The sequence below is a fragment of the Mustelus asterias genome, chromosome 25 (assembly GCF_964213995.1).
Source record: "Mustelus asterias chromosome 25, sMusAst1.hap1.1, whole genome shotgun sequence".
Lineage (NCBI taxonomy): Eukaryota > Metazoa > Chordata > Chondrichthyes > Carcharhiniformes > Triakidae > Mustelus > Mustelus asterias.
This window is the reverse complement of record NC_135825.1, coordinates 14,356,871-14,373,018: the sequence shown is the minus strand read 5'-3', so window position 1 is coordinate 14,373,018 and position 16,148 is coordinate 14,356,871. Positions and strand designations below refer to the sequence as shown.

At 47.3% G+C, this 16,148-nt stretch overlaps 1 protein-coding gene across 1 annotated transcript in view; it reads left to right on the top strand.

Moving 5' to 3' along the window:
• The window catches only part of LOC144511814 (ras-related protein Rab-7b-like), a 39,296-nt gene extending 28,939 nt beyond the window's left edge, over nucleotides 1–10,357 (top strand). The window contains exon 6 of the mRNA XM_078242163.1: nucleotides 7,819–10,357. Coding sequence (XP_078098289.1) covers nucleotides 7,819–7,902 — 84 coding nt within the window. The 3' untranslated portion in view covers nucleotides 7,903–10,357. The remainder of the gene's footprint in view (nucleotides 1–7,818) is intronic.
• The last annotated feature ends 5,791 nt before the right edge of the window (nucleotides 10,358–16,148 follow it).

Below are 16,148 nucleotides of genomic sequence, written 5' to 3'. Positions count from 1 at the left end.
GTGACAAGTATTGTGTTAGAAAAACAATCTTTATTGAACATCGAATAATGATTAGGACAATCATGATATGACAATTATCATTGGTAATATATAAAAAAAGAGAAAAACCTATTGAAGGGAGAAAGTACTTTTTGTATATCAGGTGTTTATTTAAACACAAACAGTAACCCCGATTGGTCTCTCCTTTGGCTTCTTGTTGCAGATTTCCAATATTTCAAATCCTGTGTCAAAGATGACCCTCCCCACCCCCCACCCCCCCCCCATCCACAACTCCCAGTTCCCTCACTTCCCCCTGGCCCCCGACCACTTTATCTCCACTCCTAACCCCATGCCATTGGCTTGAATTCATTTTTGGTTCCATGGGTGCTGGTCGCCCAAATGACACCCTCTTCACCTTGCCGGCAAGGAGGGCCATTCCGTGAGTGGGCGCTGAAAATGCGTATCAGAAACTCGGGTGCGCACTGCTCACTATCAGAAAGTCATACGGTTGTACGAATGTGGAGCAGGACGAAACTGTTCGAGCCCTCGAGCCTGCCCCGCCATTTGATAAGATCATGACTGACCTGAATGTGGCCTCAACTTCCCGTCTACTTCCTATACCTCCCTGGTCAATCAAGACTCTATCTAACTCCGCCATAAACATTCCAGTGATCCTCTATCCACTGTTCTCGTGGGAAGAGAAATTCAGCTGATCTATGACCCCCCCGGACAGAGAAAATTTCTTTTCATCACTGTCTTAAAAGGGAGACCCCATTGGGTGGGATTTTCCAGTCCCGCCTGCCCTGAGATTGGAAATTCGCATCCGAGATCAACCGACCTTCATATGGTCCACAAAACTTTCCGTCCCGGATTCCCGTGGCAGGATGGGACCCGGCAATTGACCCCGTTATTTTATGGCTGGCAAGTACCCGTCCCTCTGCCCCTCTCTCCCCCCACTGATTCAGTATGAGTGAAGTGTGGGCTCACCACTAGCTGTGCAATGCATAAAACCAGCCTTCAAATTTCAGGAGGCCCCTTGACCATGGAAAATGTCACGCGCAGACTCAACCCGCTCCTCCTCCTGACTTCCACCCCAGCTCACTGTCTCACAGGGAGGGGGAGGTGAGTGGGAGGAATAATAATGTGAAACAGAAATCCAAACTTCTTCACTCCCGAGCCCAAAATCCATTGGGACCAATTGCAGCACCCTGCATGGCTAAACCTAACGCGACGCAAGCTAGGGAGCAAACCTGGCTTTGTCCATGTCCATCTATACTTACCTCTGTGTTTATTACTGAAACACCTGAAGGAGCAGTGATTTGTTCAATTTATTCCCTGGTCTGGTGAATTTAGGGCAAAGCGTAGCACCGTCTGGAATGTTAGAGCAGATCAGGAGTAAAATTAGGAAACATACCTACACACAAATGCTGCTAAGAGTTTGGAACTGTCTTCTACAAAAGGCAATTGATGTTAGTCCGTTGTTAATTTTAATCTGAGGTTGATAGATTTTTGTTAACCAAATTAAGGGATATGAAGGAAAGGCAAGATAGGTTGCAAATCAGCCATGATTTGGGGTGGCACGGTGGTTAGCACTATTCCCTCACAGCGCCAGGGACCCGTGTTCGATTCGGGTCACTGTCTGTGCAGAGTCTGCACGTTCTCCTCGTGTCCGCATGGGTTTCCTCCGGGTGCTCCAGTTTCCTCCCACAGTACGAAAGAAGTGCTGGTTAGGTGCATCGGCCATGCTAAATTCTCCCTCAGTGTACCCGCACAGGCCGCCGGAGTGTGGCGACTAGGGGATTTTCACAGTAACTCCATTGCTGTGTTAATGCCAGCCTACTTGTGATACTAATGAATAAGCTTTAAACTTTATGATGTCATTGAATGGCAGAATGGGCCTGAGGGACTGAATAGCCTCCTCCTTTTCCTATGTTAGTTTTGTTAAGGTTCCAGACAAGCTGAATGGAAACTAAGAAAAGCACAATGCATCAAAACAGAGATGCATCTTGACTGTGGCACTCACAAAAGTGATATTCCTGTCCATTCACTGATCCCACCCTCTCTACAGGAAGACAGAAGGGATTGGTGGTAGCTTTGCAAGGGTAAGACACGGAACCTTTGGGCCTGCGTTCCATTCCAGTTTCTCCGTGAAGGGAGGGAGTCAGGCACTTGTTGGAACATCACTTCTGCGTCGAGAGCTCGACCAGGTGGTTCAACCCATTAACATAAACGGAATCAATGAATAACTCAACTCACTTGCCATTTGTTAACTGGCACACTCCCACCAGTGACCCGTGCCATTCAGAAAAAAGTGGCATGGTGTTTTGGCCCGTCCACTGAGGGAATATCAGTGTTTCTCACCACCCAACAGTGCAGATCACATTGTGGGTGGCTCCATCATTCAGGTTGCAGCATTTCACTGCCAATATTATCACATCAGACATCAGGTTAAAGTGGCAGTGAGAGCGCAACCCTCTCCAATGTTACTGTAACTCAGGTTAGATAATAAATTAAACCTTCTTTGTGTTTGTGTGAGTGAAGTGATCATATTGAGAGGCCTTATTACAAGGTTTGAAAGTTTAAAGTTTATTTATTAGTGTCACAAGTAAGCTTACATTAACACTGCAATGAAGAAAGGCAGCATGGTGGCACAGTGGTTAGCACTGCTGCCCCGCAGCACCAGGGACCTGGGATCAATTCCTGGCTCGGGTCATTGTCTGTGCGGAGTCTGCACGTTCTCCCCGTGTCTGCATGCGTTTCCTCCGGGTGCTCCGGTTTCCTCCCACATTCTAAAAGACATGCAGGTTAGGTGCATTGGCCATGCTAAATTCTCCCTCAGTGTACCCGAACAGGCGCCGGAGTGTGGCGACTTGGGGATTTCCACAGTAGTTTCATTGCAGTGTTAAGGTAAGCCTATTTGTGGCACTAATAAATAAACAATAAATAAGTTACTATGAAAATCTCCTAGTCGCCACGCTCCGGCGCCTGTTCGGGCACACTGAGGGAGAATTTAGCATGGCCAATGCACCTAACTAGCACGTCGTTCCCACTGTGAGAGGAAACCAGAGCACCCGGAGGAAACCCATGCAGACACGGGGAGAATGTGCAAACTCCACACAGACGGTGACCCAAGCCGGGAATCGAACCTGGGTCCCTGGTGCTGTGAAGCAGCAGTGCTAACCACTGTGCCAACATGCCGCATCTTGCTTGATGCCAACTGTGGTCAGAGGTAGGCTTCGAAGAATACAGGCCTGATTCTCAAGCCCATGATATGCAAAGGAAGTTTCATTGGGAGTGTAGAGGGCCCAGGGGTTTTCCCGCATTTAAGCACGCACGTCATAGTGTCATAGGGTATGGAATCATTCTGCCACAGGAAGACATCTTTGTTGAAGTCAGAGGCCTTGTGGTGTAAGGTCAGAAGGATATTGGAAAGGTCAGGGTTGATGTCCAATCACGGGTGCGTTTGCAAGGTAAGTACATTCTAGATCCATCAGGCCCTCACCTTCCTGTAGCTGCTGAGCTTCCTGAGACTCAGGGAAACCTGGCTGGCCAGAATTAGATTCAAAATGGTAATGAACATGAGGCACAAAGTCTCATTATAATACTTAAATTGTGATCAACCCCTTCCCACACACTCCATCCTCCTCCGTGAAGAACGAATACAGTATTCTAGACTTTATTAATGGGGCATAGAGTGCAAAAGCAAGCAGGTTATGCTGAATTTAGTTAAACCTCAGCTGGAATATTGTGTTCAGTTCTGGGCGCCACACAATAGGAAGGTGGTAAACACATTGGAGAGAGCAGAAGAGATTTACAATAATGCTTCCAGTGATGAGAAACTTCAGTTATGAAGATAGATCGGAGAGGTTGGGGCTGTTCTCCTTGGAGAGAAGAAGATTAAGAGGAGATTTGATAGAGATGTTCAAAATCATGAGGGGGCTGGGGCTGGACAGAATAGACAGGGAGAAACTGTCCCCGCTTGTGAACGGATTATAGGTTAAAGTTGAGAATGGACTGTGTTAATGAATGTTAATGAACACATCAACGCCCCCCTTTCTGAAGTTTTTCACACAACAAGTGGTTTGAGGTCTGGAATGCACTGCCTGGAAGTGTGCTGGAGGCAGCTTCAATTGAGGCATTCAAGAGGGCATTAGATAATTACTTGAATAGAAACAATGTGGACGGGTGCAGGGAAATGAAAGGGGAATGACACTAAGTCCTAATGATTGTTTGAAGAGCCGGTGCAGACACGATGGACCAAATGGCCTCCTTCTGCATTGCAGCAATTCCATGAATCTGGGTGAGATTGGGGTCGGGATTGAGATCTTTAACCTATAACCTCCCATCTGACCCAAACCCACTCTGCTTTTGGGGTTAAAATTCCCCGCTATATTTCTGAGCACATTTTCTTCCTCATTATTCTTCCCTATCAGTTCCACATAAAGTAACAGCCTGCCTGTTCCTCCTCAAACATTGTGTGAGTGAATGGCTTGTCTGATGATGAGGAACATCACAACTATGATTGTTCCTTCACCTGAAATCCCCACACATTGTGAACACTCGATAGTGACCAAGGATGGCTATTACCCACTTCCCACTCCATAGTAAAGCTGAGAGCCATTCGTTTAAATCAGTCGTTTAAGAATAATCAGTGCTCAAGCATGAAGTTATCATCACCATTAAGAAGATACTTTGATATTTCCACAGAGGAATAGAGTCAACTTTTGTCTGATATAATTGAATAGATGATAGTCACACCTTGTTTAGAAAGGAAAGCATAATTCTCCAGAGCTTCATCAGAGCTCTTGAGAAGAGTCATCCAGGCTCGAAACGTTGGCTCTGTTCTCTCTCCACAGATGCTGTCAGACCTGCTGAGATTTTCCAGCATTTTCTGTTTTTATATCAGATATAATTGCACATCTTAGCTTGATAAATCTTTAATGATAAAGGACTGGTGCTAAGGACTGCACTTGACCATGTCCTTAACAATAATGCAAAGCTACCGACACCTAGTTATACATTTAGAATGATGCCTTGTGAAACAATACAGTGCAGGGAATATTGACTGACATTGCTGAAGAGTTCCCTTTATTTAATTTTATTTGAAGGGGGAACCAAGATTCATAGAATCCCTACAGTGCACAAGGAGGCCATTTGGACCATCAAGTCTGCACTGACCACAATCCCACCCAGATCCTATTACCGTAACCCCTCATATTTACCCTGCTAATACCCCTGACACTAGGGTCAATTTAGCATGGCCAATCAACCAAACCCGCACATCTTTGAACTGTGGGAGGAAACCGGAGCACCCGGAGGAAACCCACGCAGACATGGGGAGACTCTACACAGAGAGTAGGATTGAACCCGGGTCCCTGGCGCTGTGAGGCAGCAGTGCTAATCATTGTGCCACTGTGCCGCCCACAACAGATTCTAACAGATTCCCCCGCATAATTTAGGGCAGTTGTCATCTTTCCTTTTTAATGAACCTCATAGTCTTGCAGTCATGGTATTAGACTTTAGTAGAGGTGATGGCCTAGTGGTATTATCGCTAGACTAGTGATCCAGAAACTCAGCCAATGATTTGGGTTCGAATCCCGTCACGGTAGATGGTGGAATTTGAATTCAATAAAAAATATCTGGAATTAAGAATCTACTGATGACCATGAAACGATTGTCGGAAAAACCCATCTGGTTCACTATTGTCCTTTAGGGAAGGAAATCTGCCGTCCTTACCCGGTCTGGCCTACATGTGACTCCAGAGCCACAGCAATGGGGTTGATTCTCAACTGCTCTTGGGCAACTAGGGATGGGAAATAAATGCTGACCAGCCAGTCCCCCGAAGGAGTAAAAAAGCACTTGGTGAAACGGTCTCTAATAAGTCAAGCTGACGAGAACATTTCCTCTGATTAGTGCTGAGCATGGAGCCTCAGTGAGAGAGAAAGGCATCTTGCCAGTAAGAGGGTAGCAGAGGGAAGCAGAATTTCCTTCGCTCTTGTAAGTGGGTTGCTGCCCGTACGCTGGTGAACCTTGGTTTGCATGTCGACTGTGATATCAGTGAGGCAGAATATTCGACTGGAATGTTCTCTGAGCTACAGAATTAATGAGTGGTTGGGTTGCGTTACCAAGCGTGGGAGCAGTTATGTTTAGAAACTGTAACTAAGACAGATCTATCTGCCTCACAGTTCTTTCCTGGATTGTGTCATTTTCGTTTGACAGTGCTCCCATTGTTACACAATTTTTGAAATAACGCTTAAAAGGGAAGGGAAGTCCAAGCAGAACACAGTCCATTCAAACCCACACATGATAGGTTGGATTTTCCATGTCCCTGCCAGGCCTGTTACAGTGAGGGAGGGGGAGCATGTAAAACAGGCTGTGTGTGCAGCCCATTACCTTCTGGTGGAGGCGGACATACTGGGAACGTTTAAGACTTATCTAGATAGCCACATGAACGGAGTGGGAATGGAGGGATACAAAAGAATGGTCTAGTTTGGACCAGGGAGTGGCGCGCGCTTGGAGGGCCAAAGGGCCTGTTCCTGTGCTGTATTGTTCTTTGTTCTTTGTTCTGACCCAGCCCTGGACTTACCCCCAGATCACACTAGGTGGGCAGGTGCCAAAGTTGGCAGCCCACCTGTCAAGATAAAATAAATAATCCAGGGTCAATTGAACTTGTTAACAAGGCAACTGATCCAGTTATTACACTGCCCATGCCATAATACAGTCGGTGTACATGGAATTGGGAGGCCATTTTTTAAAAAAAGTTCTCAAAAGGGCAGGAAGGAAGAGGGGGTATCTTCAGTGGGTGCTTTTTGCAGATCAGGGGCACCCCCCCATCCCTCTCCCCCCAAGATAGTACCCCACAGCCTCCTTCCTACCTGACATCTCAATCAAAAGCCCACCACACACACCCCCACTCCCCAATCTCCCTGCCCCAAAGGGTCACCTGGACTCGAAACGTCAGCTCTTTTCTCTCCTTACAGATGCTGCCAGACCTGCTGAGGGATTTTCCAGCCTTTTCTCTTTTGGTTCCCCCTCCATAAGCTGGCTGAGTCCTCCCTGGACTTACCTTCCTCGTGGAACTGGTACAGTCCTGGCAGTGCCCACTACTGAGATCTTGGTGCTGATGGGGCTGGTGGCTGGTCAGATTGGCCAGCAGCTCCCGAGGGTGGGGGCGCCCTCCACATTGAGGTGCAGACGTCCCACCGTCGGGCAACTCAGCTGGCCTGCAGAGTGCGACATGGTGGTGGTGGGGGCGGGGGGGGGGGGGGGGGGGGGGGCAGGACTTGCTTGCAAGCGTCAGCTTCCTTCTAGGGGTTGTAAGCCACCCGCCTCTGCCCTCACACCCCCAAAATACACAGCCTAATAACTAGCCATGGACTCAGCTGCTGCCCCAATACTCTGGAATTCCTCAGTGTAGCCCTTTCATTGTTATGTCTTCCTTCATCTTGTATGAACCTACAGGCTGGAAAAGCACAAACTTTTGGATCGCTGCTCAAGTGATGAAGGGGCAGCGCTCCGAAAGCTCGCACTACCAAATAAACCTGTTGGACTTTAACTTGGCGTTGTGAGACTTCTTACTGTGCCCACCCCAGTCCAACGCCGGCATCTCCACATCATACCTTTGCTGAGTAAAGTCAATGATGGAGCTAATCGGGCTAGTAAAAGAATCAGGTTTTCTTGGCTGAATGGTCTTTCCTTATTGCCTGATTTAATTTCTTCCTTCTTTTTCCCTCTTGTTGTAACATGTTCAGCTTGAGGTGTGTCCATTAAGGCAAAGCTTCTGGGCAAACCTTTTACATTTGACCCTCTAAATGTTCTTCTTCCTTTCTTCCTCCTAAGGATTCAGAATGGAAAGATTGTTATTTGACAAACTCCATCTCCTTGGCAGACAATAAAACATCGACAAGACAAAACTGCTGCTGACCCTTGTGACTGGATCAAAAGTGGACATTCATCGCACGGCGGCCATTTTAGAGATGTGATGGGGCATTGGCCACGCCTGCAGCTGTGGTTTCGTACAAAGATTCATTTTTCTAAGGATTGGTGAAGTCTGCAGTTCAATTTCTTAACCAATGTAACGAGGCAATAGTCTTTTGTTTTAATGCAGAAATTGCTGTGGATTTGGACTTGTTTCCTTGCTTTTAAGGCTTGACAGATGTTGTCGGAGCAGTAAAGCCACTCAGAACCTTAACATTCCAGCTATGAAAAGTCAAGCAATGACAGGACTCATTCGACTTGGACAACACTTGTTTTTAAACTGATTCGGGCCATGACAGGAACTTGCAATTCAACTGATATCAAGGTGGAATCTCCTTGTGTGGGCTGCAGTGGACTAAACTCCCCTGCAGGTTCCTGGCAATACTTTACACGACTTTACACTGTCTTATCACAATTCAACAGGTTACGCTGGAGAGCAGGGACCTAGAAAGCAGATTGCAGAGAAAGGAGCTGTCATAATCCAAAGTCAAATATATCTATATATAATTTTTAACAAAGATAAGGGGTTGTTTTTAGCTGGAATCTTCACCATGGTTACAACAGAGTCTCCATTAAGAAATTAGTTTTGATATTTCGAAAGTAACCTCACAGATATATCACAAAACTTGCATTTCTTGTGGACAACAGCTGCTTTGGGCGTTGGTAATGGAAACTTAGCCACACCTTTGTTCACGTAATTCCAGGTATCTTGGATGGCAAAGGTGAAAAATAGAATCGTAGAATCTCACAGTGCAGAAGGAGGCCATTCGGCCCATCGAGTCTGCACCGACCACAATCCCACCCAGCCCCTATCCCCATCACCCCATGCATTTGCCCTAGCTAGTCTCTCTGACACTAATCGGCAATTGAGCATGGCCAATCCACCTAACCTGCGTGTCTTTGGACTGTGGGAGGAAACCGGAGCGCCCGGGGGAAACGCATGCAAACACGGGGAGAATGTGTAAACTCCACGCAGACAGTGACCCAAGCCGGGAATTGAACCCGGATCCCTGGCGCTGTGAGGCGCTGTGCTCAGTGCAGTAAATCAACATCACTCGAACGTGCACTCATTTCAGGGTTTGCGGACACCATTCGGAATTCAGCGCCACAAATCAAAACATTCGCTCTGCAGAATTATTGGCCGAAATCTTCCGTACTCGTTGGCGGCTGGGATTTTCCGGTGCCGCTGACAGTGAATGGAGTTTTGGGTTGGAGGGCCAAATTCTCCGGTTTCGTTCGCAACTGGTCCCAGCCACGGACGAGAGTGGAGAATCCCGCCCCGTGGTGGCTACATTTTGAGGTGGGATTTTCTGGCCCGTCCTGCCAGCTGGATATTCCGGTCCAGCTAAAGTTAAGACTATAAGATATAGGAGCAGAATTGGGCCATTCGGCCCATCTCATCTGCTCCACCATTCGATCATGGCTGATACGATTCTCATCCCCATTCTCCTGCTTTCTCCCCGTAACCCCTGATCATTCGCGGCAGTTCCCCAGACAGCTGGGTGGGTGAGCCGCGCAATAAGCCTTGGGTAGGACCGGAAGATTCCATCGCTGGCCAATGGTTCACCGTATCCGGCGTGGGAAATCCCACCTTGGCGGAAGAGGGTGGAATTAGAAAATCCCAGCCTTGAACATTGGGAATTTTCTTTCCATTGTTAGTTTTTTTTTCAATTGTCTAAAGAAACCACAAGACAGAAAATGCTGGAAAATCTCAGCAGGCCTGGCAGCATCTGTGAGGAGAGAAACAGATGCTGTCAAACCTGCTGAGATTTTCCAGCATTTTCTCTTTTGGTTTCAGATTCCAGCATCCCCAGTGATTTGCCTTTGAAGAAACCACAACTCTGGTGCTTATTCAGTCTCACAAGAAATGCACAAGGACTGGCATCACGTAATGCCCCCATCTACTCCCCTGTGGTTTTCCCCACCATCCCGACCCCCCCCCCCACAAGGATTTACCCAATCCACAGACCCGACCGCACCCCCCCCCACATCCGACTCGCCGAGCAGAACTGACACCCCTACACCCCTGTCCCGCGGCGCGTGGGTCTGACCTGCACCCAACAAGATCAACACCCGACTTCACCCAACTCCCCCAAACTCCAGCCCCCATCCCCACCTCCCCATCAATTGTAATCACCTGCCCACATCATAAGTTGCTGCTAATATTCATAGAGATAAAGATGTTAAGGGTATATGCATTGGTGTACAGACTTATCAATAAATATCAATTTATTTTGAGTTGGCATTCGATAGACCACAATGAGTCAACAAAGAGTTAAGCACAGAGCTTGTACTGTGCAGGCTGAGTTAATTAGTGGTAATTAACTCAGCATGTCGTTTGCGGCTGTTCTACCCGATTCATGCATCCTGCATTAGGAGAATGTTAACACGGGTTAATATTAATTAGGGACAAGGAGTTATGTACTGTTGTCTAGTTCTCGATATTATATGGCAGGGTTATGGCAGATATAATTGGCTGTTACTTCCGAGCTCCCCAACATCGGATTTTTGGGGGGTTGAGAAGGGCTGGGGTAAAGGTTTCCATAATAATTCCCCAGAAACACATACTTCCTGTGGGAGGTAGCACTGCGCTGGGAACCACCCAGAAATGTGATTTCAATTGCTAACTTTGGATGGTTCTGTTAAATCAATAGTTACCCCAAAAATGTTAGAGGAAATAAAACCGCTTTCAATTTCTGGGTAACTATTGTACTGGAGACTGATGCCTCCACGGAACTCATTCCATCCTCTCAATCCCCCCCTCCCACAACACCCCCAACTACTCCCCTATGGTTTTCCCCACCATCCCGACCTTCCCCCCCCCCAAGGATTTACCCAATCCACAGACCCGACCGCCCCCCACCCCGCCATCCGACTCGCCAAGCAGAACTGACACCCCTACGCCCCTGTCCCACGGCGCGTGGGCCTGACCCGCACCCAACAAGATCAACACCCGACTTCACCCAACTCCCCCAAACTCCAGCCCCCATCCCCACCTCCCCCAAAACTCCGAACCCTCAAAACTCCGACCCCCCAAAACTCTGACTCCCCCAAAACTCTGACTCCCCCAAAACTCTGACTCCCCCATCCCCAAACCCCTCCAAACTCAGACACCCTCTGACCCTCCCAATCCTGTCCACATAACTGAGACATTTACCCTGTCCCTGCCGTGTCAATTTCACTGGGCCCTTTAAACGTTCCTGCTTTACGGCAGCCAGTGCAGTAAAGAAGTGGGGGTGACCTTGAATCTGTCGGTGCTGGACTGCGCTGGGACCTGAGGGGCCCCAAGCAGTTCCGGCCATTGGGGGTTTCAGCGCCCTTTTCAAGGGCAGGTGAATACAATCTTCTAATTCCTGAGAGCCATCATTTTCCGAATGAGGCCATGCCACCCATGTTGATGCTGGTTCGATGGGCCAAATGACCTTCCTCTGCACTCCAGGAATTCTATTCTATGACTCCATGAGTCTGCACCGACCACAATCCCACCCAGGCCCTCTCCCCATAACCCCATGCATTTACCCTAGCTAGCCCCCCCCCCCCGACTCTATGGGGCAATTTAGCACGGCCAATCCACTTAACCCACATATCTTTGGACTGTGGGAGGAAACCCACGCAGACACGGGGAGAACATGCAGATTCCGCACAGACAGTGACCCAAGCCGGGACTTGAACCCGGGGGCATTGTGAGGCAGCAGTGCTAGCCACTGTGCTACCGTGCCGCTTGTCGGACGTTATGGTCCAATATATTGTTTCTATCGGATTGAAGTTATTAAATAGTAAATTTTGGCAGGGTGTAAAGTAGGCATCAGACTCAATCCTCTCCATTTTACTCTGGATAGATTAGGTATCACATCATTTACCGCACCCTTCCCCTCACCCACACACCTCCCCTAAGCCACAGCATTCTAAACATCTACTAGCACAACTCAGAATCCATAATCCAGGGCCATAACTTCTGATCTTTGGGATGTCATACCCCAGACGTACCCCAGAAATGCAGCTCACCCCATCCCCCCCACCAGGAGGCACCACATAAGGATTGCCTGGGAATTTCAAACATCCGCTCAGCAATTACCCTGAATCAGAAACCATCTGCAATTCCAATTAAATACGCTGGACTTTAAATGGTGCCGAATATCTTACAAGAATAATTAACCAGGCAAAACCACTTCTGACTCGTGGGTAACTATAGTACTTACACCCTCCTTCACCTGGGAACACCCTCCCCTTCATCCCAACCCCCTGACTAATCCCAATCTCCTGACTATCCTCACCGTCCTTCCAGCTACCCACCACCCTGACTAACCCCTCACCCCCTGACTACACTACCCAACTCCCCTCCCACCGCACACCCACCTTCCCCACTATCTCCCACCTCCTGACTGCTTCCCCTCCACCTTCACCCCATTTCCATTTATTTTATTTCATTCCGTTTCTTCTTTCCGTCTCATTGATTCATCATTATCGTCCTTCTTTTTCACTTCCATTTGTCCACTTCTCCATTTTCGCTCCCCTTCTTACCCCCTCCCCTTTCAGGGCAACTGCCTTAACCATCTGTACCTCTGTTAGAATCATAGAAACCCTACAGTGCAGAAAGAGGCCATTTGGCCCATCGAGTCTGCACCGACCACAATCCGACCCAGGCCCTACCCCCATATCCCTACATATTTACCCACTAATCCCTCTAACCTATGCACCTCAGGACACTAAGGGGCAATTTTTAGCATGGCCAATCAACCTAACCCACACATCTTTGGACTGTTCTGCCAGTCACATATTCTGATCATTTAATGGACACTTTTAGCACCTCTTTCAGCGTTCTTCATCCTCATTTGCATTCCCTTTGTCCTATTACAGCTCTCCCCCATCCTCAAAGTGTAAATCTTTTCTGATTCTCTTTTCCCTTAGCTCTGACAAAGGGTCATCCAGACTCAAAACGTTGGTTCTATTTTCTCTCCACAGATGCTGTCAGACCTGCTGAGATTTTCCAGCATTTTCTGTTTTTGTTTCAGATTCCAGCATCTGCAGCACTTTGCTTTTACCCCACTGACCATCTGACCCCGATCACATGACCCCCCCAACTGACAACCTGACCCTTTCCTACCGACCACCTGACCCCGCCCACTGACCACTCAATCCTTACCTGACTCCCACACCACTGACCATCTGACTCTACCCATTACCTCCTCAACCCCTCACTTACCTTCTGCTTGGCTCCACAAAGTGGATGGGCCTTTAAACTTACTTGCTTTATGGCAGCTGGTGTTTCCTTAGCCCTGAATCTGCTTCACTCAACAGAAGGTCTCAGGAACTTGCTGCACTGTTCTCACCCTGCCTAAGTTGGAAGGTTGGCTGAGAAAAATGTGCCCGCACTTCAGAGCAAATAAATAGGAGTGGAAGGCACTCTGACTGCGATTTCTGCTCCACCGAGGTTCCAGCCCATCGGAGAGTATTCCAGAGCTTAGGGCGGAAGTGACTGAAGGCACGACCACCAATGGAGGAGTAATTAATATCAAAGATGCTAGCGAGGCCAGAATTAGAAGAGTGCAGGTACCTCAGAGGGTTGAGGCGCTGGAAGAGATTATACAGATAAAGACAAGTGGAGGATTTTAAAATCAAGATGTTGCCTGGCGAAAATGCACATCAGTGAACACAGAGGTAATAGATGAATGGGACGTGGTGTGAGTTGAGACATGCGTCTCAAGTTTCCAAAGGGTAGAATGTGGAAGACCAGCAAGGAGTGGGTTGGAATGAGAACAAGAATGAGAGTTTCTGCACCAGTTGAGATGAGACAAAAGTGAAGTTGATTTTCCCCAAAGCAAAAGCTTTGAAAAATATCCATTGGATTGTCCAGCCACGCCATGGAAGTTCTTCAAAGGTATGATATTTACAGTTGGTCTTGGAGCTGCTGGTAGTTTTCATCTTTGATCAGTAGAAATGCTAAGTTTATAATGTTAGATTTAATAATACACCTCTCTCTATCTCACCTTCCTCCTTTAAGACACTCCTTAAGACCCACCTCTTTAACCAAGCTTTTGGTCACCTGATCTGATATCTCCTGATGTATCGTGATGTTGTTTTAGCATGCTCCTCCAAAGAGCCTTGTGGTTCTTCATTACCCGAAAGGCACGGTATAAGTTGTTGTAAAACACACCTCGCAAACTACATTGCGTGACGGAGGGCGGGATTCTCCGGTCCCGCTGCAGTCAACGGAAATTTGGCCGAGCGCCAAATTCTCCGTCCTCTCTGGCAGCGACGGTGGGGCGTGAATGGCCAGAGAATTCCGGCCATTATCACATGGCATGCCTGTCACATCTAATTCATCTGCATAAGTGTACACGGAATATACGGCTAACAAAACTAAAAAGGAAAGGTGACTCTTGAGGATTATCATTGCTTTTCAAAAGCTCACCTAGTATTTCCGGGACTTTTTTAAAAATTCATTCATGGGAGTGGGCGTCGCTGGCTGGGCCAGCATTTGTTGCCCATCCCTAGTTGCCCTTGGAGGGCAGTTGAGAGTCAATTCACATTGCTGTGGCTCTGGAGTCACATGTAGACTAGGCCAGGTAAGGATGGCAGATTTCCTTCTCTGAAGGACATAAGTGAACCAGATGAGTTTTTCCGACAATCGACAATGGTTTCATGGTCATCAGTCGATTCTTAATTCCAGATACTTTTTGTTGAATTCAAATTCCACCACCTGCCGTGGTGGGAATCGAACCCGGGTCCCCAGAACATTAGCTGAGTTTCTAAATTAATAGTCTCGCGATAATACCACTAGACCATCATCTCCCATTGACTAAGGTGGGTGCCACGCTTCCCAGTCTACATTACCGTATATGTACAAGTGACTGGCATGAGCTGAAACAAGTTGAAGCTAACTCTGTGATGTAATAAATTATTGATGGTAATTTAATAATTGGTGTCTTGCTAGAATCTGGCTGTTCCCTTCAATGAGAAAGGCAGCAATTGCTGGAATTGCAGCTTTTAGGGTTGAAGATTGTTTTCCCCTTCACCACCTAAGTCATCAGAAGGTGAAGGGAATCAACCAGCACAGAAGGAGCCAATTTTCTTTTCACTGAAGAATTGAGGAATGTTCACTGAGTGGCGGAGGATATTCTCCATTTGGTCAAGTTACTGTCCAGTCATAGAAGAATCATTCAATCCCTACAGTGCAGAAGGAGGCCATTTTGCCTGTCAAGTCTGCACCGATTCTCTGACAGAGTCTCTTACCCAGGCCCTATCCCTGTAACATCTTTGGGCACTGAGGGGCAATTTAGCATGGCCAATCAACCTAACCTGCACAACTTTGGAGTGCGCGAGGAAACCAGAGCACCCGGAGGAAACCCACGCAGAAATGGGGAGAATGCGCAAATTCCACACAGACAGCCACCCAAGGCCGGAATTGAACCCGGGTCCCTGGCACTGTGAGGCAGCAGCGCTAACCACTGTGCCACCCAAGCTGTGAATGTAAACATTATCCTCCCTTCCATGATACTGTTAGCTTTTTAATTTGGATTAACACTGATTTTCTGTAGAAGTTCCTTCATACCAATCTCTATATACCTGGACGATTTGCTCAGGTAACACCCAGCTATTGCACAATCCCAGACAACTGATAGATAGGTGACTGATATGCTGAAGGACCGTGACATTCATCTGTATTTATTGACTATAAATATTTCTTAAGCAAATAAATGAATAATAGTCCAGTTCCTGAGACTGGTGCTTCTCCTAAGTTGACTTAAACAAGACAAGTTGCTGCCTAAACAATACCGCAAAATGGTAGTTGTTGTTAATATGTCAACCAAATATTCAGTTCTTTGGAAAATCGAGGTACATGCGGTATGCCCCAAATGTGCAATATTTTCTTTGGCTGTCGGACACGGAAATATAGCGTGATAAAATGTAATGTCACTGACCAGGAAAGCACTGCCGATCTCAATAAATCACTGACTGAATATCAACTTGATCATAATTTTCCAAATTGTAAAATTTGTACGAAAGTAAAAATTCCGAAACACGTCAAATTTTTTGTAACGATTGTTTTAACGTTTATCCGGCTGACAAATAAAAAGTGCAGAAATGATCTCCTTTGATCGGTGAGTCTTTATTTTGGATAGAGTTAAGTGTCACATTTCTTGTGGCAATGCACTGGGCGCTTCAAAACCAAACCACTGACGATGCTGCAA